A 27,019-nucleotide genomic window follows, 5' to 3' on the forward strand; every position below is an offset into this window, starting at 1 on the left:
TAAGTAAAATGTGATTTTATTAAATACCGAAAGTCGGATTTAAGTGGTTCCAAGTAGTAACAGACAGAACAAAGTAAGTCACCAAGCAAAATAAAATAAAACGCGCAAATCTATGTCTAATCAAACTGAATACAGATAATCTCACCCTCAGAGATGCTTCAGTAAGTTTTTTCCTCAGACTGGACCCCTTCCAGGCCTGGGCACAATTCTTTCCCCTGGTACAGCTCTTGTTCCAGATCAGGTGGTAGCTAGGGGATTCCTCATGATGGCTCCTCTCCTCTCTCCCCTTTGTTCTGTTCCACTCCTCTATATATCTTTTGCATAGGCCGGGAATCCTTTGTCCCTCTCTGGGTTCCCACTCCTTCCTTTTCAATGGAAAGACACCAGATTAAAGATGAATTTTAGTTCAGGTGACATGATCACATGTCACTGCAAGACTTCATCGCCCACTTGCCAGCACACAGGTGTACAGGAAGACTTACAGATAAAACACCCATCTGCAGACAATTGTCCTGGTTAATGGGAGTCATCAAGATTCCAAACCACCATTAATGGCCCACACTTTGCATAGTTACAAGAGGCCCTCAGAGTTATAGTTCATATTTCTAGTTTCAGATACAAGAGTAGTACATTTATACACATAGGATGATCACACTCAGTAGATTATTAACTTTGTAATGATACATTACAAGAGACCTTCTGCATGAAGCATATTCCAGTTACATTATATTCCCTCATTAGCATATTTTTATAAAATTATATAGACTGCAGTGTCACACCTAGGCCCACGTGGCATCAGGCGCTAAGCCAGCCCCACTTGGTCCCGTCCAGAGCACAAGCAAGCACAGATAACAAGCAAGCCCGGCAGACTGCTAAGGATCAGCAGCCCGAAGCCAGCTTGCTTCCCTCTGACCCAGGAGATCAGGCCAGGACCGGGTATGTTGCAGCGGTCGCCACCCCACAGTTGTTGTCCTGCATGGACATGAGGATGTAGCCATCGTTACCCCAGTAAGTGGACCAGGAGTTTTTGATGAGCCAATAGCTGTCCCCTTGCAGAACCCCGTAGCCCACGGCGAGCACCGCGTGATTCAAGCTGCTGCTGGTATTCCCTACGGCCGAGAGGAAAGGAGACTAGCAAAGGAGTTTCTCATGCTTCTCTTAACCCCGCTGCAGTTAGCCTCCCCCCCGGCATCTGGGCTCTTGCATTCCCAGGAGGCCAAATGACAAGTCTCATGCAGAGAAACAGCCTCAGCCACAGCAGCCCTGGAGTGATCGCGAGCGAGAACTCCCCATGGGAGCAGATCCATGGATACTAAGGCCGTAGAGACCATTGCACCCATCTAGTCTGACCTCCCGCCTAACCCAGCCCAGAGCGCCCCACTGAATCGTTTCTGCATCAGCTGCTGCGGGCTGGGACTCTCTCCAGACATAGCTTCCTCCTCGGTGTGAATCAAATGCCCTCCTGCAGGCAGCTTGGAGAGTTGTACAGTCAGGTCTATTCTGCATGGGGCTGTGCCAAGAGGGAGGGGCGGTATGAGCCGCCCGGCTAGCCAAGGTCTGCCCGGGGAAGTTATTTGGGGCATCTAGGATGGACTGTGATCGCCACCTGGTGGCAGAGCCCGGGAAAAGCTCTTGCCGAGCTCAGCACAGGGGGCTGGCGCATTGCACTGGAAGACCCCCAGAGCATTGCTCCACTTCTCAGGGATTCTCCAAGCCAGAGAAGGCACCACCTGTCGTTGGGGGTTGGGGAGGTGCATGATCGAGAGCAGAAAGGAGGCAGGAATCCTGGGGTGCCAGGCCAGGGAAGCAGGGGCCCACTGTGACCGAAAGCACCGCTGTATTCCCTGCCCCCACCCCAACACACTGTTGTGATTGTCTTTATACCAAATGTGCCCTGTGAGGTCTCATCTGAAAACTAACAACTTGCTGGTCAATAACATCACGGCGAAAAATATGCAGCAACATTCTATGTAAAGTTATGAATCCCCCCTGCAGGATGTGAGCGTACGTTCAGCCCCCCTCCCCGCCCAGCCCTGCCTAGGCAAGAGTTGTTAAGCATGTCACGCCTAAACAAAGCAATGTGGGTTCACCTCCATTTACAGGTAAGTAGTGAAGAGGGTCCTGGGGCTGGAGACACAGCAAGTCTGCATTTCAGCCTGCACAGGGGAGAAGGGGCCACCTTCACCAGCAGATCCCATGTCACTTTCTTTACTGTGTGAATAAACGTGGCTTTGAGGGGGAAACGTCAAAAGAAGCCACTCTGGAGGGTGAGCGGATTGCAAAAACACGGGGTGAAAACACCCCAGAGATCTCTCCCTCTCTCACACACATCTGAGCCGACAAAGGAACCGGCCTTTTGACTTTGGGGGAGCTCCTGACCTGAGAATTTGGTCAGCGTTGTCGCTGGGAACCTGTCGTGAGGATTTTACCTTGAACCGAGCCTCGCTGGCAAAGTTGTAGCTACCAGAAAGTGGTTTAACTTTATTTCTCTATTAACCATGTCTGACTTTCATACCTGAGCTTTGCGCTCACTCAAAACCTCCCTCTTCGTAATTAAATAAACATGTTTTATTTTTAAACTAAATTAATCCAGGGCTGTGTTTAAACCAAACCATTTGGTAACTCCAGTGAAAGTAGCAAATTGTTGAATATTGACCCCTTGGGGACCGGTAATAGCTGACCCGTCCAGGAAAGGGCTGGGCAGCGCAGAACACAAGTTTTGGGGAAAACCTGAAACTGAGAGTGCATTGGGGTCACCCCGTGAGCAGTAACCAGGCTGGTGGAAGCCAGAGCGCGGCTGGAATGTTGCTGACAGGCTGCTGGACCAGTGCTGCAGCTGTACACGGACACTCAATCTGTTTGTCAGCAGCCCTGGTTGGGAGCTACCACCCCAAAGCAATGTGAGGCGCCCACGGTTGCAGGGCAGGGGGTGATGCAACCCTTCACGGGGCTGGATTGCACCCCAGAATGGGATGCCCAGCCCCGTGAGGGGTTTCTAGGATCTCAGCTGGAGTGCCTGGAAGTGATTGGGGGCCAGTCCAGGTCTATGCTGCTTGGGCGCTCTTCATCCTGGGGAATTTCCTGCCATGCATGGAGGTGGCTCCGTAGGAACCAGCACCCCCAGGCTGGCAGCCACGTACAGCCCCTGACGATTTTCCCTGTGGCACCGGGACAGGAAGGGGGTGCCCAAGTACAGAGAGCAATGTGACACACCAGAGCCCACCTGGCCCATGTTGCTGGAGCCAGCAGAGAAACCCTGGATGGAACAGAACAGCCTGGGACTCTCCTGGCCCATGGCGGAGCATGGCCACCCTATCTCCTGAGCAATCTGGGTCCAGCAGCCCCTGGTAAAGGATCACCAGGACACAGCCTCCCCTGCTAGCCATGCAACCTCATCCCTCCAGGAGTGCCGCGCGGGCGGCAGGGCTGGACTCACCACACTGGGGTTCATAGTAGATGCCGTTGGAGTAAAATATGAATGACTTGGCAGAGGCGTCAATGCTGACGGCCACGGGGCCATTCTTGAAGATGGCGGCTCTCAGGGCGGTGACGTCGCCGGCCGGGAGGTTGACGTGGCCTCTGATGTTGGCGAGGAGCTCAGACGAGTTGTAGTGGCAGTATCCGTTCTAGGAGGCAGGCGGGACATGGGAGTTTAACAGCGGTAGGGTTTGAGTGCCCCGATCCAGCCAGAATGCTCACAGAGCAACCTCCAGCCACCCCTTCACTGCGGCCAAGCCTGGATAAGAGCCAGAGGATGCCAGCTGATCCGTGATACGCCACCAGCTCAGACTCAGCCAGCCAGCAAACTCAGCCCTCTCCTGAATGCTCAGCCCAGGGAGAACCAGCAGCAGTTCTGGCAGCTGGGCCGGTTCATTTATCGCAAGACAAGGAGAAGGATTCGGTGCATCTGTTAAGCTCTGGCATAGCTGGGACATGGGTGGTCTGGCCTAGCCGGCAGGACCAGGAGGAAGGCTTGGTGGGACTCAGGGCTCAAGCCAGGGGTCAGAGCCAAAGAACAGAGCCAAAATCCATGTAACCACACGCCTCCTGGGTGGGGTGTTCTGTCCCACGTAGTGGCACCGAGACCACTCAGAGAGAGAGAGAGAGAGAGAAAATGAATCTGCTCAACAGTGTTAGCTAACAGGCTCTCTCCTTTTAGCTCATGAAGTCGAGGCTCCTGCACTAAGCTCCAAAGGCCCCAGGTTCGATCCCACCCGCCGACGACCGGGATCTGTTAGCGTTACGTCAAAATCAGGGACCAGAGCAGGGCCTGTGGTGGCAATAAGCCACGGGCAGCTTCCTGGAATGCCCTCCATGCTTAAATAGGGCACATGGACCAATCAGAAGTGACGGTGGGTGCTGCATTCGGGTCTGCGCACACGGCACTTCCTGTGTGCTTGTTCTCCCAGGATTTATTCGTTGCAATGCTGCTGACAGCCGCACCAGTTCCCTGGCACTCTGCAGACCTGGGTTAGAGCCTTACAAGTCCCCTCTCCTCTTTTAACGAAAACTCCTCAGGGGCCAGGCGTTGCATAGCGGCTGTTCCGAGGGTTACAGCACTAAGTGGGAACCATGGAGAAGAAACACTCGTGGGACTCAGAGCTGAGTGGAGCAGGTAGGTTTGCTTGGATCTGAGATTTTTCTAACAGGGACGAGAATTCTGCAGCGAGGGGAGATTTCAGGATCCTCAGAAGCAATTGTTCCTCCAAGGGTTTTATACCACTGCCCATCGCTGTTGGATCGGACACCTTCCATGTAAAATCAAAGCCCCGGCGCATTGTCTAAAACTGGTTATAATGTCAAGGATCAGAGGTAGGAGAACATGGTACGTTGCAGCACGACGGACTGGGGTCCTTGGAACATTAGCAAGACTGGCCCTGCAGCCCCCCTCTCCTCCTGCAGCCCCAGCGCTGAGTGGCCCATACACTCCACAGATACCTTCAGAATTCAGACCGCTAGTTCTGGACCACATCCTGCCCTCGCTGAAATCAATGATAAATCTCCCGTTGGCTTCAGTGGTGCAGGATCCACAAGGAGCACCAGGAAATTCAGCCACTAGGAGTCCATTCTAGCTAGATGTTGACTGGCCTCATCACCTGCTATCCCAGTGCCTAGCCTGGGCACTGGGCACTGGTATCCACCCAAAGGTGTGAACCTCTGCCTGACCCCGCTAACATCTAGGGTATGCTGGAGACTCATCTCATGCCAGGGCCCTGCACGGTGCATGGAGGGATGGATTTCGCCCCGTCTGGCCGCATCAGAGCACTAGAGGCTGGGGAGCAGAAGCTCACAATATTCATTGTCTGATGTCAGGGGAGGAGCCAGGACCATGCCTAAGACTCACCAGCTGTACAATAGACACGCTGTGGGGTGGAGGGGGGAAGGAGGGGGAATCAGCTGCTCCCAGGATCCCATCCCAGGCCACTTCCATCTTTGCTGGGCCCTGCACCAAGCTCTCACATCAGCAGCCCCAGCCCTTTGCCAAGGGAGCCCGCAGTTCGGCTGCCAGCGGCCCTCCCCCGGGGCTCTCCGCGTCGCACCCCCACGCGGCCCAAGGGCACGCTGCACCAGCAGGTCAAACAAGGTCTTTCCGCGGCTCCCCTAGCAGGTGCCTGGAAGAGCAGCCCAACTCACCTGGCCCCTGTACGGCCCGTAGGCCTCGGCGCTCGGGATGCCGCCGTGCTTCCTGACCCATTTAAAGGCCCGCCAAGGAAGGCCGCCGTCGCAGCCGTGGTTCCCGAAGCCCCAGGAACAGTCGATCAGGGCTTGCTGAGACAGAGGGGTCAGCACTCCGGTCTGGGGAGGAGAGGAGGGCAGGGCTGGGCACAGAGAACTCAAACTTAAACTTCATCGTCCCCTTTACGTAAAGGCTGACACATCACACACATCACCAAGACCATGTCCAGGGAGATACTACATCCCCCCTTCCACGCTCTCCCTCCATCCCTGGGCGGGGACACATGGACCGCGGGAGCTGTGTCTCAGGTGAGCATCATCCAGTCAGCGAAGCTGGTGCAGCCAGCCAGAACTGCTCGAGCTGAGGAGCAACTGGGGCAGGACTCCAGGCAGAGTTACAGCCATGGGGCTAAGAGCAGGGACTCTCCAGTCAGTAACTGAGACTAATCTGCTCTGGAGGCTTTCGGCAAAGGGGAGGGCGGCCGTGTCTTGTGGTTAAGGCACTGGCCGGGCCCACGGGGGGTCTGGGTTTGATGCCTGACTTGTTGCGTGGCCCTGGAAGTCACTTCATCTCTCTGTACTCCACTTCCCCACGTGTTCCAGGGGGCAGCGATACTAACCTTCTCCTACCCTCTGCCTTGTCTCTGCAGAGTGTAAGCTGTCTCTGACAGTGTGTGTGTACAGCTCCCAGCACAACAGGGCTGTGATCTCAGCTGCGACATCTCGGGGCTACCACAATACATATGAGAGTTGAAAGACCCACAATGAGGGATGTCTTGGCTGCGCCACCCTGTGCTGCGATCCCTTCTCGTACAAGCTGCCGGTGTGACGAGGCAGCCGGGCTGTTACCTTGAGGAACAGGGCACCTTCTAATCCTCCCGCAGCCACAAAGCTCCAGCAGGAGCCGCACAGGGCCTGGTCCTTCACGGGGGTCACTGCGCCTGGGGGAGAGAATAAGAAATGAGCCCCATGCAGTAGAGAACTCAGATCTTCCACGTTTCAGCTCTCTGATCTCCCTGGCTCCTGAACACCTGGAGTTACCAGCCATGTGGCCTTTTTACCACAAGATGGTCGTTCTTCACCCTCCTTTTCCCTTGGCAATTGTCACTCGCCCTTCTCCCCTAGCCCAGGTGCCTCGATACCCTGAAGAAATGCAGCACAAAGGGCAAGCAGCAAACTTTTGGGCCATCTCGTCAGAGAGCAGAGGCCCACACAAGTGACTCGGTGGGTCATGAGCATGAAGGAGGAGTCCAGTTTCCATCACGCTCCTGGTACCAAGCTATCACTCGCCCTGCTGGAGTCGGGGGTTTTCTAGTGTGAGGCCAAAGTCAGAGAGGAGTCTAAGCTGGCGTCGATTACACCTTCCGGCCCCCTCGGTGCAGGAGTGACGGCTCGGGATACATGGACCCTGGAGCTGGGGAGGTCATTTCCACCTCCAGGAGACACACCCTCGCTAGCTTGGATCCAGCTAACCTGCTAAACCCAGCAGTGCCGGCGCGGTAGGACAAGCGGCAGGAGGTGCCAGCCTCGCAAGAACATACCTAGGGTCTCAGACGGGATCTGACCGGGGTGGCTAGTGCCTTCTGCAGCGACACTGCTAGCTATGCTTTGCCAGCCCGGGTTATGTCTACACCCCAGCTGGTGGGTAGCCATACCCCTACCCCCCCACGCCCATGTATACCCTGCCACTCAGACACTTACCCACATGCTGTGGCATCCAACAGCCTTTGCTGGGGTAACCTACATGCCAAGCGGCTGGCAGGGAGGGGGGCACAGCAGGAAAGGAGCTAGCAGGAGGGTGTGAATTAAAGCAACCCGCCCCAGGGGTTTCCTCTCTGAATTCAGGCTGTGTCTCCCCAGCCCGGCCAGCGCTGGTTAGTCTGACCTCATCATGGGAATGGATGGAAAGGGCCCCCCAGCCTGTCCATTCTCCTCACCGCGCTGACCTGGGAATTCGCCCTCCTATTGCCCAGTGTTGGGAGCTGGGAGCGATGCTCAGCGCTGCCCCCCTCTGTCGAGTTACCGGAGAACAACTTGTTCCAGGAGGAGCCCTGTGGGCACCCGCCGGACTCTCTGCATTTACTGACTCCCGGAGCCGAGCGCTGAGCACTGGCTCCCCCCTTCATGGGCTCTGATTTACCACCCCCAGGAGCCCTACAAGCCCCACCCCTCTTCTCCCCAGTCCTCCTCTCTGGGGCTGTGCTGGTTCAGCCTACAGCAACTTCTCCTAGCTGGGCCCCTTTTCGCTTAGCCCAGGGGTTCTCAAACTGGGGGTCATGACCCCTCAGGGGGTCGTGAGCTTATTTAGTGGAGGGTCACAAGCTGTCAGCCTCCTCACCCCTGAACCCTGCTTTGCAGCCAGCATTTATAATGGTGTTAAATATATAAGAAGTGTTTTTAATTTCTAAGGGGGGTTGCACTCAGAGGCTTGCTGTGTGGAAGGGGTCACCAGTACCAAAGTTTGAGACCCACTGGCTTAGCCCTCTTCCTCCCTGAGCAGGGAGATCAGCAAGCAGGCAGGCAGCCCTGCTTCCCCAAGCTGGTGTCTCTCCCGCTGGGAGACAGAAGAGGCAGCAGATATCCTGCCTTCCTTCCCAGGGCTCATCCGGGTCGGCTGCGAGAGGGAAGCCCTGCCCATGTCCCTACTTCCCTCCAAGGCTCCAGGTCCTGGGCCCGTAAAGAGACAGACTATTCCCCTGGGACCATCTTCTTCTCCTCCAGCACCTGCCTTGACCTTTCCTTAGGGCTTCATCCACCCAAGGAGTCCCACGAACCACAGAGGGACATGCCACGGAACAGGGCCCGACTGACCCCTAGCCCTTTAAAGAGGACAGTCCCCCTCTCTCAAGCTCCATTCAGGCCCCATCTAACAGGATGACAGCTGAAAGGTGGGTATGAAGCAGGGAACCGCCCCAGGCTCTGGCAGGCCTATGGGCTGCATTTCAGCATTGTCTGGAGGCAGAGGGTGTTTCCCACTTGTCAGGGGACTGCAGGAGAACAAGGACTTTGCAGCCAGCCGGGGAGTGAAGCAGCCCCGGGGATGTGTGGACAATGCTGAGGCAGGTGGCCTTCCTCACCGTACAGCCTCCAGTCCAGGCTCTCAGGCAGGATGATGCCAGCGTATGGTGCCAGTGGGAACGGCTGCCCATTGTGGGGAGTTTGGTCCTGCAGCCGCCCCCGCAGCACGGCCATCTCCTCTGGGGTGCGGTCGGCCAGGTGGTTCAGCGCCAGCTTGTAGGGCAGGTTGGCCCGATTTTTGGAGTGGACGAACCTGGGAGGGGATGGATGATGTGAAGAGAGGGGGAGCCGGGCAGCTCTGGCTGGTGGGAAGCCCTGGTGGACCCAGGCACAGCCCTGCAGCAGCCCCTCACACACATGCACTCAAATAACCGCAGTTTGGTGCTAGGTCAAGTGACAGCCGGAGCACAGAGCAGTCATCTCCCAGGACATGCATCTCCTCCCCTCTCCCTATGAAGCCAACAGCTGGTTGATGGCTAGAGACTCAGGGCCTGATTCGCAGTTCCGCCCCATTTACACTGCCAGAAGGGTGAACGGGGGAAGCCTTCATTCTAGTTAGGAATGGGGAGCATGGGGGGCCCAGCTGTTTCTGGCCTTCTCAGTTCTCTGTGAGTTCTCAGAAAAAGTGACGCAGGGGAGAGGGGCGGAGTCCCGGAGAGTCGTTTTCTAACCCATCAAGGGCCGGGAGCAAGACAAGGTTTCATGCGCTGGCATCGGCCCAACACTGACATTATGGGAAGAGGCCAGGATCAAATTCATCCTGTGTCGCTCGGGGCTGGCCTGACTCTTCGGCACATCTAGGCCGGGTCAGAGGAACAAGGCTAATTCGGGATGATGCATTCCCCACCCCCACCATTCCCCGCCCCCTCCCTGAAAACCAGCCCAGCAGTCCAGGAGCCCGACCGCCTCGCCCCGACATCCCAGCTCCTGCACCTCATGTTGTGAACGAACGTTTGTGCCCTGCGCTCAAGCTCCTTCCTGCTGCCGTACTCCTTCCTGTACTCCCGCCGGTAGTGATGAAACAGCTGACGGCCTCGATCCGCCTGCCTGCCCACGAAATCCCACATGGGGTTGGCGAGGATACGATGCTCCACTCCGTCTCCCGGAGGAAACTCGCACTCCATGCCTAGGACAGAGCCGGAGGTTACGGCACATGCCAGAAAGGCATTGCTCACAGACACCCCTGGCAATCCCCCGGTCTCTGTATCACCCCCTGCATGCAATATCTCAGATCCCACAACCCAGCTGCATCCTCACCAGTCCCCATAGCTTCATGCCACACCCCAGGATCCATCCCCAAGAAACACGGCGCCCCCAGCGCCATGCACTGGTGTCTGAGGAAGGCGAGGACCCTACCCTGCTAGCACAGTTTGGAAGGGAATGAAGGCTCCCACGCACATGGGTGAGGGAGCCCTGCCCCGTTTCCCGCTGTAGTTTTTGCTAGCTAGGCTGTATCCCCTGGGACCGGCACAGCATGGGCCTGCCCACCAAAGCCTTCGTGGCAGGGCTAGGACATTGGCAGCTGGGCGAAACACGTGCCTGTCGGAGCCGGGAATGAGCGTAGTGGCATATTCAAGCCAGCGGCTGCTTTCCGTGTCCTAGACAGGTGCAGCCCCGGGCCAAGAATGCATGGAGCACCGCACGTCAGTTTGAAACAAACCCTTTGTTCCCTACCCAGAACGAGCTCCACCAGAGAAGCGCCGCAGCATGCCAGCTTTGGTCCGTGAGGACCGGTTCAGCCAATGCATCTGCAGGGGGTCAACAAGGCACCAGGCCCCCTCTGTACCGGGTTCCTGGACATGCCAGTGTGAAGATTACTGCTCATCAGTGTGAATCCGGATCCCTCTGCCTTTATCTGAGCACTGCCTGGGCCACATTTCAAGGTCTGCTTAACAGGAAACCTCCATCCGCTCTTGCCCCAACACACAGGGCCAAACTGGCACAAATCCAGAGTGACACCATCATTCTAGTGGGACTGTGACATTATTGATATAAACTGGGACCATATAGAACATAGGTTGCAACCAAGGTCCTGTAGTGGCACCAAATCTTATGTAAAGGGGGTCATATAAGGTGTCTAAGACCAGGTTATGGGCTACTGGTTATGATTATGTGGTCTGTATGTCTGTATCATTTTGTAGTTGAAGTTATGGGTATTGGCTGTATACTGTCTGTATTTCAAATTGGTGCTGTATTTTTGGGAAAAATCCCAGACAGGTGGGTGTTGGCTCTGCCAAGCCTGCTTGATGGCCCATTAAGGACCATCAGCTACACAACTTACCCATTGAGAGGAGGCAGATACACCTTGTAACTCAGCAAAGTGTGCAGGAACTTGCCCATGTGACTCCAGACTCCATTTTGCTGTAATTTTCCACAGTAAGAACAAAGAAGTGTTCTTACACCTGGAAGAGCCTATATAAGGCTGATGCCTCGTCTCCATCTGGTCTTCAATCCTGCTTCTTACCTCTGGAGGGACTTTGCTACAGGCTGAAGCTCTACACAAGGGACTGATGACCCATCCCAGCTGGGGATGTTCCAGAGACTTGATTTGAACCTGCAGTTTACTCCATCACTGCTGCAAGCCTCAACTAAGAACTTTACCATTACTGTATGTAATTGATTCCATTTAACCAATTCTAGCTCTCATCTCTACCTTTTTCCCTTTATGAATAAACCTTTAGATTTTAGATTCTAAAGGATTGGCAACAGCATGATTTGTGGGTAAGATCTGATGTGTATATTGACCTGGGTCTAGGGCTTGATTCTTTGGGATCGAGAGAACCTTTTTCTTTTATTGGGGTGTTGGTTTTCATAATCATTCATCCCCAGGACGAGTGGGACTGGTGGTGATACTGGGAGACTGGAGTGTCTAAGGAAATTGCTTGTGTGACTTGTGGTTAGCCAGTGGGGTGAAACCAGGGTCCTCTTTGTCTGGCTGGTTTGGTTTGCCTTAGAGGTGGAAAAACCCCAGCCTTGGGCTGTGACTGCCCTGTTTGAGCAATTGGTCCTGAACTGGCACTCTCAGTTGGGTCCCACCAGAACCGCATTGTCACAGGGACTCATCTGATCTCTGGGGTAAATGGACACAGCCCCGGACCAGGGCCTGCCCTGCTCCCACTCACCTGGCAGGGCATAGCTGTATGGGGAAGGTGGGTGCGTGGGAGTGTTGGGCTGAATGGCTCCTCAGGGGGGCCTGGATCTGCTGGTACCAGCCTTAGCTGGGGCACACGCTGTGAAAGGATTAACCAGTTGTATGTTTCCACGTCTCGGATCAATGCAAACACATGGAGATTTAGCAGCAGCCAACAGGATCACGTGGAGACTTGGCCACTCCTGACAGACCCGCTACACTGCAATGGTTTCCCTTGGCCTGCAGGAGTGACGCGAGTGGGCTCCTGTTCCCATCTCAGCTCCTGCCCATGTTTTGTGGCTTCGTCTGGCAGCCTCCTGGCTCGGAAATCCCAGCACTGGGTCCCCACCGGACTCGGGTCACGTACCTCCCTGCTCAGGCTCAGGAACTCCGGGGACAGATAAGCATTTCCCCACCACAGAGGGTGGAGGGGGAACTGCCACTTACCGCTTGGGATGTCCAAGACCCCAGCCGGGTAGCTGTGGGTGAAGTCGCTGTAGTCAATCTTGTACTTGTCGTAGTGGGAGCCCAGCAGGCTGTTGAAGCCCCGCATCTCGTAGTGGACGGGCACGGGGCCATCAGCGGAGCTGGCCACCCACAGGGTGTAGACGTTCTTCTTCCGGCCCCAGTAGGACACGTTCTGCCACACGGTGCAGAGCTGCCCTTTGTAGGACTCCTCCCGCACGGGCTGGAGAGGCACCAAGGGGAGGTGACATTAGAGTCATGTTTCTCAAACTGGGGGTCCTGACCCCAAAGAGGGTCACAAGGCTATTGTAGGGAGGGTCGCGAGATCACAAAAAATACTGCGATCGCCTTTAGATCCTTTGTTAGTGTTTCCATGTTTCAAGTTTCCAACTAGAGGACACTGCTGGGGAGAGGGGAAGCTGGTGGGGGAGGGCGGGTACCGCAGCTGTGGCTCTCCAGCCGCCCAGCTCTGAATGCAGCACTGCCATCCTTCCTTCTGTGCTGCTGCTGGCCGCGGCACTGCCTTCAGCGCTGGGCGGCTGACCAACCAGCCACCGCTCTCCAGCTGCTCAGCGCTGAAGGCCGCGCAGAAGGAAGGGTGGCAAAACCAAAGCACACATTTGTTCCTATTTCAAAAATGAAAACTGAATGTGCAGAACGATTTCAGGACCTGCCTCAGTTTCCTGGAGCCGCAAGTGAAGAAATGGTGTGCTTCCAAACAGAAGCACCTCTTGCAGTAAGTGTCCAGATACTTGTTTGTATATAGCTGTGTACAAAGCCAAAATCCTTGGACAATGTTATGATAACTGTCCCCAGTCACTGGATAAGGCTCCCAGCTCCCCAAGCTGTAGCCTGTTTATTTTCTTTCAGAAAACATGTTTCTTAAATGTCCCCGTATTTATTCCCCAAAACTCCAGCTTTATGCTTTTTGAAAGGCTTCAGTGCCTTCAGTGCTGGGCGCCTGACATACAGAACTCTGGCTGCAGCCGGGCATGGTGCACGGCTCTGCCAATGCACCTCCCGACCTGCAACAGATCTAGCCCTGGCGCCAACAGAGGAGCTGCCAGCCCAGCCCATTTGTGGGCTGGACGTTGCAAATGCACTGCCTGCTGTGCCCTCGGCTTCCAGGCCAGGCGGAACCAACCCTCCAGAGAGTGGCTAGCGTGGGTGGAATTTTATTTCACCAGCAGCTGCGGCACTCGGGGGAATGCAGTTCAGTCTCTCACCCCTGCCTGATTCGGGGCCATGCATTCCCTAAAGGAGCAGCAGCAGCAACTGAGAAGCTGCTTTCCACCCAGGTGTGCTAGGGGAATGCCAGGTGTCAGCCCCTCCATGCCTCTCCCTTCAGGCAGGACCGTGGCAAAGGATACTGGGAGCACTGGAGTGACTAGATCCAGGCTTGTCCCCTGCCCCCAGGAAATGGACACAGGAGAGGAACGCATATGCAGGGTGGCTGAGGTCCTTGTTCAGACTTACCCGGGTCTAGCGGGCTTTGGGGAGACTCCATTTCCTACAAGATGCCTTGACAGGGTAGGGGGTGCCCAGCTAAACCAGCAAGCCACCCAGACCAAAGGAATCCATTCACTACTGGCATTTCCTCCTGCCTTTTGCCAGGCCTCACCTTGAAACCGTCCAGCCTGGGGAAGACGCTCTGTGGATAGACGCGCTTCCCAGGGCTGCCGCTGATTCGGAAGCACTTTCGGATGTTCAGCTCCAGCTCCGTGGTCTCTGGGGTGATCTTGTAGAGGGCACCAAACGGCCTCTCTGCCCTGTACTGGAAGGTGACCACTTGCCCTACGAGGCAGGAAAGAGATGTGGGAAGGGCAAGACATTTCATGGGCCCAGCCTCAGGCGAGGGAAGGGGAGAAACCACCGGGGTCTCAGCCTCTCCCTGGGCAGACTGAGAAGGGGGACGGGACCGAAGGTCTAACTCTCAAGCTGAGAAGTGTCACTGTCCGTAGCTTTTCAGACCCACCTGGGGCAGATCCCAGGGAGGTGGGAGAGCAGCCCTCGGAGCTGGTGTGACGCTGAACTCCCTGCAGCCAGTCTGTAGCCATGACTGGCTGTGTCCCGGCACCCAGCCATGCCAGGCCAAACAGCCGAGGGAACGCGATGGCCTAGCGAGGGCTGAGCACCAGGCCATGGAGAGCTGGGTGTTTCCCTGCCAGAGAGCAGCACCTAGCGCCTCCCCCCCCCCGGCTATCCCTGCTGTGCAGCAAGAGGGGAGAGTTAGGAGGTGTGGGAGGGGCATAGGCACCTGAACCATGGCCCTGACCCCACCGCCCTCCAAGGCCCCACTCCCACACCGACCATTCCCCTTCTGAGGCCCCATTCCTGTGCCACTTCTTCTCCCTCCCCCCACGCCCCGCTTGTTCATTTTTGCCCCCTCCCCCTTATGGCCAGTAAAAAGGGGGAGGGCATGGCCCCGTGCTCCCCCCTCCCCGGTCTGGTGCCCCTGCGACTGACCCACTTGGAGCAACTTTCAGCCCTGTACCACCTAGGTTGCACTCGCTCCAGCTCACGCCCATTTGCAGAGGTGGAGCATGCACTGCCCCCCTTGCACTCGGCCCTCTGCATGGAGGGGACTCCTGCTTACCCCTCGAGGGGGCCAGGAGAAAAGGGAGCCAAGGGAACACCGAGCAGCTGCGGGAATGTAGGGTCCCTCTCCTCTAGCCCATTCCTTCCCCCACTGCTCCGAGGCTCCTCCGACCCAAAGCGCAGCGAAGTAAACAGACGGGCTCCCGCTGGGCTCCGGATCAGGCCCCAAGTCCAGCAAGTCGCTCCCCTCGTTTGTGGATTGAGATGTGGGGGCATGTCAGGCTGGGGGGGGGTCCTGGGGCTCATTTGCAGCATTCAATACGTCACCTCTGAGTTTGGCCCCAACGGTGGGACCTGGCCCTGCCACCTTATGAGGAGCAGAGAGAGACCAGGTGCCCAGCACGCCTACCGTGGTAGTACTGGATCCGGCTCTTCCCTCCCGACAGGTTGTACCAGGCTTCAAAGGGCTCCTGGATTTCAGCGAACGGCAGGTCGATAACCCCTGCAGGCCACCAGAACAGGAGCCGGGTTAGCCCGAGTCTGTGCCACAGAGACAGAGGGACGAGGCCCAGTCTCTAGTGTGGACTCATCGTACAGACACAGGATGAGCTCAGACGTGCCCGATTCAAGCCACATGCGATGCCGGGCTCTGGGCACACCAAGGGTACCGGGGCCAGCTCCCCGTACTGGAAGTTAACCCAGGTCAGAATTCCCATTCTGCGCCATTTCACACCCAGAGGAGTCCGGCCTGCGTCAGCGAGAGCTCCCAGAGATGCAGATTTGTGCGCCCAGCTGCTCCCTGTGCCCTGAGCTATGGCTCGACACCCAGACAGCTCCATGCATCCCCCTCGGAAAATGCTTTGCAACACCACAGCGAAAGCAGCCACCGAGCAGCCTGGCCTAACGGAGAGGAAATTAGGCCAAGCCACTTCACTGTCCGCGGCACTGCCGCTCCCTCCCATCCCAGAACCTCTGGCTAGGAAGATCTGTCATGGAACTACTCCCCACCAAGCCAGTCAGGACTTTGGGGAGCCTCCTCTCCCTTGGAGCAGACTTGTTCAGGGCAAGAAGCTCACACAGCTTCACCTCCTGGGTCTCTCCTTGGAGCATTCAGCATCCTCTGCCCCTCCGTGCGCTTCCCACAGCGAGTCCACCCCAGCGGGGTCCTGGGGAAGCCACCGGGTTCTGCACCCCCACTTTGCAGTCAGACGTGACTCTCAGCCAGCCAGTAAAACAGAGGTTTATTCGATGACAGGAACAGGGTCTAAAACAGAGCTTGTAGATACAGCGAACCGGACCCCTCGGCTGGGTCCATTCTGGGGGGCAGTGAGCCAGACCCCCAGGTCTGCCCTCCACCCTTTACCCCAGCCAGCTCCAGACCAACTACCCCTCCCAGCCCCTCCTCTCTGCTCAGCCCCTTTCCCGGGCCAGGAGGTCACCTGATCCCTTTGTCTCCAACACCTTCAGCTGGCACCTTTAGAGAGGAGGGGCCCAGGCCATCAGTTGCTAGGAGACAGAGTGTCAGGCATTTAGGTGCACTGGCCCTTTGCTCTGCCAGATACTTAAGAACTGCCATGGGGACACTGAGGCACCAACACAGTATTCAGAGCAAACATTAAGAACATTCCCAGTTCGTCACATCTCTCCCCCCTTCGAGACCGAACTGAGCGAGGTCACTCCAGCCAGTGACCTGGGGAAGTTCGAACCCACCAGCGTTCCCATGGATGCCCCAGCATCTCTCCCATTCCTTGGTGTGAGTTACACCAGGACAGTCCAGTCTCACGCCCTCCCTTAGGTCGGGTGTGCTTGATGGCACTTGCAGGCCGCATGTGGGAAGGTTTATGCGGCTTGAACCCTTTTGCTATCCCCAATACCCCTGGGGTTCAAACTGGGACGGGGTCTTCTCCCAGCACTCTGGGCTGCAATTCGGGCTCCCTTGGTTAAGAGCCCCCATCTTGGCCTTTGCCAGCTCTGGGCTTGGGCAGCCGCTTCCCACTTTGTGGCCCAGACACAACACCTCTGCCGTCCCCCCTTGCACTTACCAGCTTTTAATGTCAGTCCCACCTCCTTGAGGCAGCCCAGCCCCCTCTTCACCTGGGACACCTGTTCCTCCCAGGTCTGGCTAAAGATGCACCTGTTATCAGAGTCTGCCAGGGCCAAGTTCTCCATCTCCCTCTGCTTGTCTAGAATCTCCCCAGGTCTAGGCATGGGGTGGGCATCGGACACTGTGATGGCTTTAAGCTTCTGGTAGCCCCCATAAAACCAGATCTTCCTGTCTCCCTTGGGGATCAGCCCCATGGGTGAGGCCCATGGGCTGTAAAACAGCTGGATCCCATCTAAAGCCAGAATGTTCCTGACCTCTCGCTCCAGGATCTGGGTTGCTTTCCCAATGACTCTGAATGGGGAACACCTGATGGGGAGATTGGCTCCCACCTCAGGGAAGAGATCCCCCCGGGGGTCTTCCCCCTTCTCCATCCAATCCTCCCTCTTCAGGTCCAGGGGTCCCCTCACTCTCCTCCCATCCAGCAGCTCAAATGGGAAGAGTCCTGTGGATTCCTGGAGCACCACCAGCTGCCTCCCGATTCCCCCCAGTTCTACTTACCCTTGGGGAGCCCATTCCCAGTACAGGAATCCCTTCTCCTGCAGGACTCTGTCCCTGCAGCCTTCCCCAAGGAGGTTTGCAGCGCTGTGGCCAGCAAGTTCCCTCAGCTTCTCCAAGGAGGGATCCCTCTGCAGCTCGGTCTGGGATTCAGCAGCTGGGGCAGGGAGTGGGACCTGCTCCCTATCGCTGGCTGGGCCTGGGGTCACAGCCCCCCTGAGCCCTGTCCCTGGTAGCTCCCTCCCTGCTGTGTAATCACTTCCCAGCAGCACGTCTGGACCAGGCAAACCTGTTTGGCAGCTGCCCTGCCCTGCCCGGGTGTCCCCCCACTCAGATGGGATCTCAGCTCCCCCCATGCTCAGCACTGCCCTTGCTGTTCCAGTGGGGACAGGCAGCAAGCTCTCTGCTCTGGTCACATCATCAGAGCCAGCGTGAGCCCCCTCTCCGGTGTGCAGGGGAGCGGGGAGCATCTCTCCCTCCCACTCAGCCCCAGGGGGCTGGTTACAGGTAGGCAGGTATCCTGAGCCCTGCAGCCCTCCCCCCTGCCAGCCAGGTCATTTGCATTTTCACTGACCATTTCCATCCTAGCCAATTGGTTCCCTGGATTTGAATTCAAACCCTCGGCCGTTACAGGAGAGGGGCCTGGATCCTGTCCCATGGGGAGACAGTCACCCCCCAACAGGGCCTCCCAGCCGATATCCTGGAGAACCCCAACGACCAGCCAGCCCAACCCCTCCTGGGTCTGCACAGGGATCTGGGCCATAGGCAGGGTGAGGGGCTTCACCCCAGAGAACTTCACCCAGGTCCCACAGTCCCTCAGCATCTGGGGCTGCACCACCACAGTTCTCTCTGTCCCAGGGTCTCGCCCCCGCAGGCGTGTTTCCCCACTAACCCCTGGGCAGCCCCCTATGTCTCTCTGATCCACCATCACCAGTCCATGCTGCTGCTGCTTCTCATGCAGCTGTTCCTTGGGCTCTTGCTTTCTCTCACGGTCCTCTTGCTCTCTCGGGCTCTGCTCCCATCCTATCCGTCTCCAGTCTCCTGATAGGGAACCCAATCGTGAAGAACCTCGTCTGATTGGGGACCAGACTCCCGGGGATGCCTGGCTGATGCTCCAGCTGCTCTCAGATCCTCTTGTAGCCCCATCTGGGCCAGGAATCTGCTCCTCAGAACAGTCCTTCTCCTCCAACTGCACGATTAACTGTGCCTTGGTGAATTTCCCCATGCGTAACCCTCTCTTTGTGCACAGGATCACAATGTCCTTCTCAAGGAGATAGTGATAGGCCATCACTTCACCGTTCCCAAGTGGCTCTGGACTCACAGGCCTGTGTGCTCTTGGCTCCCCCATGGTTTCCAGGAAGAACCCCGGGTGTGCCAGCCCTTCTCGTGATCACCACCTCTTTGCCAGGGTCGAGCTGCAGACTCCTCCGCCCCTGGGACTGCTCCTGCAATCCCCAGGGGAACCCTGCTACTGCAAAATCCTTCTCTCTCCCAGGGTCGAGCGGCAAGCTCCTCCACCCCTGAGACGGCTCGCTGCAGTCCTCAGGGGGACCCCGTTACTCCAACAGTCCTTCTCGCTGGTCACACACTCCCAGAGGTTAACTGCCCCCTGAAACCGTCCCTCTCTGAGCCTTCAGCACGCCTGGTCCTCATTATCCCTCTTTTGTTTTACTGCTCCCCAGTCACTTACTGCAAGCAGCGCCATTCACGGGGTGCAGTACGTCCCGCCGCTGCCACCAGTTGTCACGGAGTCACCAGGCGATGCTCTGGAACTGCTCCCCACCAAGCCAGGCAGGACTTTGGGGAGCCTCCTCTCCCTTGGAGCAGACTTGTTCAGGGCAAGAAGCTCACACAGCTTCACCTCCTGGGTCTCTCCTTGGAGCATTCAGCATCCTCTGCCCCTCCGTGCGCTTCCCACAGCGAGTCCACCCCAGCGGGGTCCTGGGGAAGCCACCGGGTTCTGCACCCCCACTTTGCAGTCAGACGTGACTCTCAGCCAGCCAGTAAAACAGAGGTTTATTCGATGACAGGAACAGGGTCTAAAACAGAGCTTGTAGATACAGCGAACCGGACCCCTCGGCTGGGTCCATTCTGGGGGGCAGTGAGCCAGACCCCCAGGTCTGCCCTCCACCCTTTACCCCAGCCAGCTCCAGACCAACCACCCCTCCCAGCCCCTCCTCTCTGCTCAGCCCCTTTCCCGGGCCAGGAGGTCACCTGATCCCTTTGTCTCCAACACCTTCAGCTGGCACCTTTGCAGAGGAGGGGCCCAGGCCATCAGTGGCTAGGAGACAGAGTGCCAAGCATTTAGGTGCACTGGCCCTTTGCTCTGCCAGATACTTAAGAACTGCCATGGGGACACTGAGGCACCAACACAGTATTCAGAGCAAACATTAAGAACATTCCCAGTTCGTCACAAGATCCTAGGTAGAGATTCCCTCCTTGCGCTCTCCAGAGGCCAGGTTGTGTCAGTGACCCTGTTTGGACTCTGGCCAATTGGTGCCCGCATCAGAGAGAACGGACAAGGGGGAAGTTTTACTCATGCCAGCTACAATGTTAATTTAATGAGCGATCCAGAGCCAGCATGGTGCAAAGGGACCCTAAAGCTGCCCCCCAAGGAGCAGCTGAGGATTCCCTGGGTGAGGGGGAACCCTGGACTGACAGTCCCTCCTGGCTCCGCCACCCCCCATTCAGGCACAGGGCTGGTTGGGAGCAGGGAGAGAATGGGGGTAGAGCATGACGCACTCACTGATTTCTGGTGGATGGGAGGCAGTTCTAGCTGATGAAAGTCACAGCAGCCACAGGGCTGCTCTAACTTGCACGGAGGGCCAATTCATCCCCCAGCTGGCTCAGAGTATGTGTACACATGCCAGCTTCGATGGGGTGCGTGTACTGAAAACAGCAGGGTCGCCGTGGCAGCACAGGCCTGCTGCCCATGGGCCATCCTGGCCTGTACCCTAGGTACATGAGGCCCCTGTCCCATAGAATCTCAACTAAAAACAGCAATGGATTCATTCTCACAACCCCCCTGGAAAGTACCATCATCCCTGTTAAACAGATGGTGAAACCGAGGCACAGAGTGACACAGCGACTTGCCCAAGGTCACACAGAGAGAGCCATAATTGAACCTACGACTCCTGACTCCCAGCCCAGGGCGTTAGGCACAAGATCCGTCCTCCCACTATGTCTGAAGAAGAGTTTCAGGGCTAAGAGGTGATCAACTGGTCTCTATTAAGTACGACCGTGATGGTCCAAAACATTCCCTTTGGCCAGGGCAGTGCTGCTGGATCTGGGGGGAGGGGAGATTGCTGGAGGACACTAGCTGTGTTTATAAGGGGCATTTTCAATCTCTCTGAGTAACATTAAGGCCTGTTGGGCTCCAAGCTCCCTACTTACCAGAGGCGCTGAGCAGTTTAATTTAGCAAGTGCAGCACCTTACGGTCTCTGGATCAGAGGTGCCAGATCAGGGCTCGGGATTATCCTGAGTGTTTCCTACCAGAGGCCAGGGCAGCGCTGTTTCTGTGATCGAGGTGTCACGATGAGGTGCACACACCACAGCCGTCTGCCGGAGGGAGAGCAGGCTGCGATACAGACCCTGACCACTGAGTACCCGGCCCGCTCACCTGAGACGTGGTAGACGTTGCCAAAATCAGGGACTGCCCATCTGGCTGTACACCCGGCTCCTGTAAAACAATGCTCAGCTGATTTCTCGGCATCGGACACTTCCCTCCCCAAACCCAGCCAAAGAGGCTAGGAGACAGGGAACCTTTCCAGACTAGATGCATTGCAATCAGCTACCCAGGTACCTAGAGTTCAGCAAGGCTCTTAAGGAAGAGCGTGTTTTTAATCACACAATCCTACGGAAATCCCACCGACGGTACTCGGGGGCTTAATGTCCGGCATGTGCTTAAACACCTTGCTGAATTGGGGCCCTACCAGGAATGGGGAAGAAGAGTTGTGCCAACCCAAGATGGGTTTGGTTACACTCAGAGCCCTTTGTTTTCAGCATTTGCTGATTTCCCCCCTAAAACTCCCATGGTTTTGAAAAAGCCTCAATTTGGATTCTACTAATTTTCACTCAAATTTTGGGGACCAGGGAATTTTTCGCTGGGGAAGTGGCTGGGGCCGCGCTGAAGGGCCAATAGAGTCAGGAGAGGACGCATCCCCTGCTAGCGCCTTCAATGCAGCCCCCCCATTCCCTTCCTCTGCACATTGGGGGAGCGAGACAGGCTGGCAGCTGTCCAACTGCTACGTCATGAGTAACTCCCACCCCCGCTCCCACCCCTGTCAGTACTGAGCACCCCCGCGCCCCCCACCTCCTGCTGGCCCTTTTCAATTTTTCACCAATTTTCACCCATTATTTACATTTAGGAATAAACACTACCAGGTGATTTCAAACCAAATATACTCTGAAAACAAGGGGCTTAGGGATACCCCCCTGTGATGAAGTGGGAACTGTTCTTAATGTTTCCTCTGAATACTATGTGGGTGCCTCAGTTTCCCCCATGCATTTCTTAAGTCTCTAGGGGGTGAGAGTGTGGCAGAGCAAAGGGTCAGTGCACATAAATGGCCGACACATGGTCTCCTGGCAGTTAATGGCTGGGGCCCTTCCCCCCTGCAAGGGGACGCTAAAGGTGTCGGAGAACAAAGGAATCAGGTGACCTCCTGGCCCGGAAAAGGGACAAAACCCAGAGGAGGAGGGGCTGGAGGGGGTTTCAGTTTGGAGCTGGCTGGGGACGGGGAGTGAGGGCAGACGTGGGTGTCTGGCTCGCTGCCCCCCAGGATGGACCCGGCTGAGGGGTCCTGTTCTCTGTACCTACAAGCTCTGTTTTAGACCATGTTCCTGTTATCTAATAAACTTCTGTGTTACTGGCTGGCTAAGAGTCATGTCTGACTGCGAAGTGGGGGTGCAGGACCCTGTGGTTTCCCCAGGACCCCACCTGGGTGGACTCGCTGTGGGAAGCGCACGGAGGGACAGAGGATGCTGAATGCTCCAAGGTCAGACCCAGGAAGGTGGAAGCCATGTGAGTTTCTTGCCCTGGAGATAGTCTGCTCCAAGGGAGAGGAGGGTCCCCAAAATCCTGACTGGCTTTGTGGGGAGCAGGTTCAGAGCATTGCCTGGGGACTCTGTGACACCCCCGAAAACCCATCTCAGCTCCTGGGCTACCATCACACCATTGTGGGTGCAGCAACACAGATCTGGCACGGGTAGAGCTTTGCAGTGCGGATGCTCCGCACAGGCGAGGCTAGTCCAGGATAACTCTGCAATAACAAGAGGGGTGATCTTAACTGGGGCTAAAAGAGCAGTGCGGACACAGCCGCTCGGGTTTTAACTCGAGTTCAAGTCCAGGTTGACCTAGCGGCTTTCACTGGAGCTGCTAACCCGAGTGGTTGCTATTTTAACCCGACTTAGTGCAGCCCCGTTAAGAACACGCCTTTCGTTTTGCAGTGAAGACCGGCTCTGAGGATGGCAGGTGTGCACGTGCACATGTGTGCGAATACTCACCGCTCAAAAGGCAAAAGGCAGGCAACAGAAGAGAGGCCATTTTCTTCCAGAAGAGAGTTTCCATCAGGTCTGGGAGTGGGAAAAAGGGCCAGGAATTAATCCCATGAATCATCTCTCTGGGGAAGCACATCTGGTCCCTGCATTTCCATCGGCATCTGGCCACAGAATCTGCTGCATCTTCTCTAGCCAGCATCAGGACCAGTTATTCTACGCCTAGGGCCCTTTGTAAAGCATTTTCTAAGCCAGGAAGGGAACACAGCTCAGTGGACTTGCCTGACAGAGCAAGGAGCGGTTGCATTTCCATCCCAGCATGCTTTGCAGGCTGCTTGTGCATGGTTATGCCCTCACGGATGAAATGCAGCCACCTCTGGGGCAGGGCATGTCGGCTGCTTGACAGCTTGTAGCAACATGGATGGCATTTTCAGGGCAGAACCAGAGGAAGGATCCTGTGTGGAGCTGACATTGCCAGGGGTTTTAGGGAGGCGGCAGGGAATTAACCACATTGGGATGTGACTGGGACTCTAGGGACATCCTGACTGCTTGGGAAAGAGCCACTGGGGTATGACAGCCACAAGGGGGCAGTGTCCTCATAGAAAGTACCACACATAAGGGGAGAGCACCCCCTACTGAGCCCCCTGCCCTGCTCGCTTCAGCACAGCGCCCCCTAGCGCCATGCTGGGGCATTGGGGCCACGCTGCCTGCAAGGGGAGGACCCCATACCGAGCTCCTGTCCCCACTCCCCTCCCCCTAGTGCCACTTTGGGACAAACACAACCTGTGAGTGGAGAGCGCCCCCTACTGATCCCCTATCCCACTCTCTGCAGCACAGTGCCCCCTAAGGCCCCTTCTACACTAGGACCACTCTGACAGTGGCAATTCCCAGCTCCTTCGGAAGAGCCTGATGGCCGCGGGGACGTCTCATTTGGGGTGACTCGCGCTTTAGTCGGTCACGGACAAGCCACAAAAACCCAGCACTTCACCTGAGTATGTCGTTCATACATAATTAAGTAATTAGTCATTTAAATTTTTGTCTCATTCAATCATATGGTTTGATGAAATCTCTAGAAATGTTCTCTTACGCGGCTGTATTTGTAAATCGTTTGGGCCTGTGACTAAGGAACTGGGAGCCATGAATAAGGAGCTGCTACCACAAAAAAAGAGCTGGTACCACGGATAAGGAACTGGGAATAAGGAACCATCTTCAGCTCCTTTTGCACCCATAACCAGATTGTTTATCTGGGTCTCTTCTCTGTCTCTATTTCCGTCCACACCCTGATTACAGCCAATGAACCAGTATCTGGTGTAATCACACCATTCTGAGCACATCATTTCAGGGCAATGGGGAACTAGCCAGCAAGGCTTTGATGGCCAGGGTATGTCTGAAAATAAATTTCCCCTCCCAAATCTATTAATAGAACCCAGGAGTCCTGATTCCCTGCTCCTACAGACAAGGCTAGATCCCAAGGGTCCTGACTCTTGACCCCCACCCCTCTCCGAGAACAAAGAAAAGAACCCAGGAGTCCTGACTCCCAGATCCCTCTGCTCTAATTAAAACACCATGTTCCCTCTCTACACAGTCATTTAATCAAACATGTTCTGAATCTATCCTACAGGACCTCATATCACTTGACAACTTCCTACTGGTTGATCATTTCAATCAGTAGAGAACAGCAGCCACCTCCGGGGTGGGGTGCGCCAGCTGTTTACCTGCTCAGAAAGCTGTTCCCCTGCAGTTTTCAGTCCCCATACCCATAATTTACACTGGGATTCTTTTGGGCAGAGGCTGTCTCACGCTGTGTTTGGGAAGCCCGCAGTGTCTTATCACTGCTAGCACAAGTCACTATGAGACAGTGTGGTCCCGTGGCTAAAACACTGCACTGGGACTCACGGCTCCTGGATCTGCCCTAGAGAGTGGGCACATTGTGTCCCTGCTCTGTGCCTCAGTTTCCCCTTATGTCTACTTCAATTTTAAGCTCTTTAGGGTAGGGACCGTCTCTCACTGTGTGTCTGGTCAGAGCCTGGCAAAACAGGGCCCTGGTCTCAGATGGGGCAGGGACTGGCACAATGGGGCCCTGATCTCAGTCGGAGCTGCACGAACAATAACTTAGCACCATTTCACCTACTTTTGGTGATTTAGAGAATCAAAGAATCATTGTCCTCAGACATGGTTTTTGCCCCCAAATAAAGATGAGTGGCTCTTACCTGGGCCCTGGGTCTGGGTTAGCAGTTGGGAATGTGCTCTGATCCCACCGCTGACACTAACCAGCAGGACAGTGCGGTTCAGGCAGATTACAAGTAATCATATTCATCTATATCTGTGGCAATAGCCTCAGCACTGTGAGTGGCTGGTGGCTCAGGAAAGGAAAAGGAACCATGATAGAAACTTCCGGGCTTTTAACAGCAACATACTTGCTGTTTAGATGGCACTAAGGTTCAATGGTTAGAATGACTGGGAGTCTGGATTCCTGAGTTTCATGCCCTCTTCCAGGAGGGGGGAAGTCTAGCGGGTTAGAGTGGGGGTGCTGGGAGTCAGGAGTCCTGGGTTCTATCACAGCTCAGAGAGGGGAGTAGGGTGGAGCGGGGGGAGGGGGAAGCTGGGAGTTACGACTCCCCCATTCTCTTTTGTTCTGCCACTTTTCTCCATCTGCGCCGGGGGACAGGAACCCTCCTCTCCCCGAGGAGGTTTAGAAGCTCAGCTGCTTTGAGATCCCAGCTGGATGGTGCTAAAAGTCCCCATCCTCTGGGATAATAATATTTCCTAGAGCCAACTGACAATTTTTCAAGCAAAAAGAACCCAGGAGTCCTGACTCTCAGACCCCCCTGCTCTAACCTTTACACCTCATGCCCACCCCAGAGCCAGAAAGAAAACCCACAAATGCTAGCTGCAGCCCTCCTGTTCCAGCTACCAGATGAGCTGTGTGTAGACACAGAGCACACCAAGCTCACCTCACCAAGGGCTGGGGTTGGCCAGAGCTGCACCCATCCCTGTATCTATCCAGCTGGGATCTCAGTGCCACGCCATGGTCCTGCCAGGATGGGGATATTCACAGTTTGGTGTCCCCAGCCTGGTCCGAGGTTTGCTTGGGGTTCCATGTGCCATTTCAGTCATACTAGGAGGCAGGTGTGGGCACCTGGGCCCCACGGAGCAGGTGAAGAGAGGTCCTGATTCCTGTCCTATGAGAGGATCTCCATGTGGATGGGCTGTGAAGATAGGAGGAATCTGGAGCCATTTAACCCTGCCGGGGCCCCAGTGGAGTAGCAATCTCAGGAACCCAAAACCTGGCTGCCAAGGCTGGAGCAGGCCCCAGGATGCTGAGTGCCTCCCAGCCTGGCCTGGGGAATGAGGTCTCATGAGAAGCTAAGGGGAGCAGCTAATGTTACTTAGAGACCCAGGGGAAGAGCTGGGAATGCCCAGAGGGACTCAGACGCCACATGTGGGGATGGAGGAAACATTGGAGCAGGGCTTAGAGGCTTAGAGTCCCATCAATCTGATTACCCTCTTGCCTGCTTCTTTACAATATGACTCGGAAGGGTCAGATGCTTTGCTCCCAGCACTTCTATAGCAGAGGCAAAGGGTTCGAGAGCCTGTCAGTAGCCAGGAACCTGACAAAAACACCTAGAGGTTCTGACCCACGAGTGCTCCCCTGCTCTAACCACTGGACTTCATTTCTCTCTTAGAGAAAAGGGCAAAAATGGGGGGGGGTGCACTGCCCCCTTCTGGAGAGGATGAGCCCTGCAGAGAGAGAGAGCGTGTGTATGTGTGTGAGTGTGTGTGTGTGTGGTCTTCTCTAGGTGATTCAAGTGTCCTGCATTGAACCGACCATGCTGGAAAGGAGCTGGTCCATCCAGAAAGGGGCCCGCTGGGAATGTCTCTGCCCAGTCCTGACAGTAGACACCTGTAAGGGAAACAAATCATTCTGGATCATATGCCACCTGGCGCTGTCTGGTGGAATTGCCCCTCGGGCTGGGCCGCTGAGCAAATTGCTGCCAGGAGCCACCAGGGAGGGGCGGATCCAGTGCCCAGAGAATTTCACCCAGGGGAATGAGGAGCCAGAGTGTCATGTTCTAGGGTGACTTAGGAGCCTACCTCT

General features: G+C 56.0%; 1 protein-coding gene across 1 annotated transcript; it reads right to left on the reverse strand.

Annotated features, from left to right (window-relative positions):
* Positions 1 to 25,194, reverse strand: LOC127038968 (digestive cysteine proteinase 2-like). The gene is made up of 12 exons (XM_050932022.1): positions 25,131 to 25,194; positions 22,930 to 22,998; positions 21,047 to 21,106; positions 15,237 to 15,329; positions 13,911 to 14,083; positions 12,272 to 12,512; positions 9,628 to 9,820; positions 8,754 to 8,947; positions 6,526 to 6,617; positions 5,635 to 5,796; positions 3,437 to 3,626; positions 1 to 1,109 (listed from the first exon to the last, which is right to left on the reverse strand). The coding sequence occupies exons 2-12, from the start codon at positions 22,991 to 22,993 to the stop codon at positions 922 to 924; spliced, it is 1,650 nt and encodes a 549-aa protein (XP_050787979.1). The 5' UTR covers positions 22,994 to 22,998; positions 25,131 to 25,194; the 3' UTR covers positions 1 to 921.
* Positions 25,195 to 27,019: the final 1,825 nt, after the last annotated feature.

This window comes from Gopherus flavomarginatus, chromosome 22, assembly GCF_025201925.1.
Source record: "Gopherus flavomarginatus isolate rGopFla2 chromosome 22, rGopFla2.mat.asm, whole genome shotgun sequence".
In the NCBI taxonomy this organism is placed as follows: Eukaryota; Metazoa; Chordata; order Testudines; family Testudinidae; genus Gopherus; species Gopherus flavomarginatus.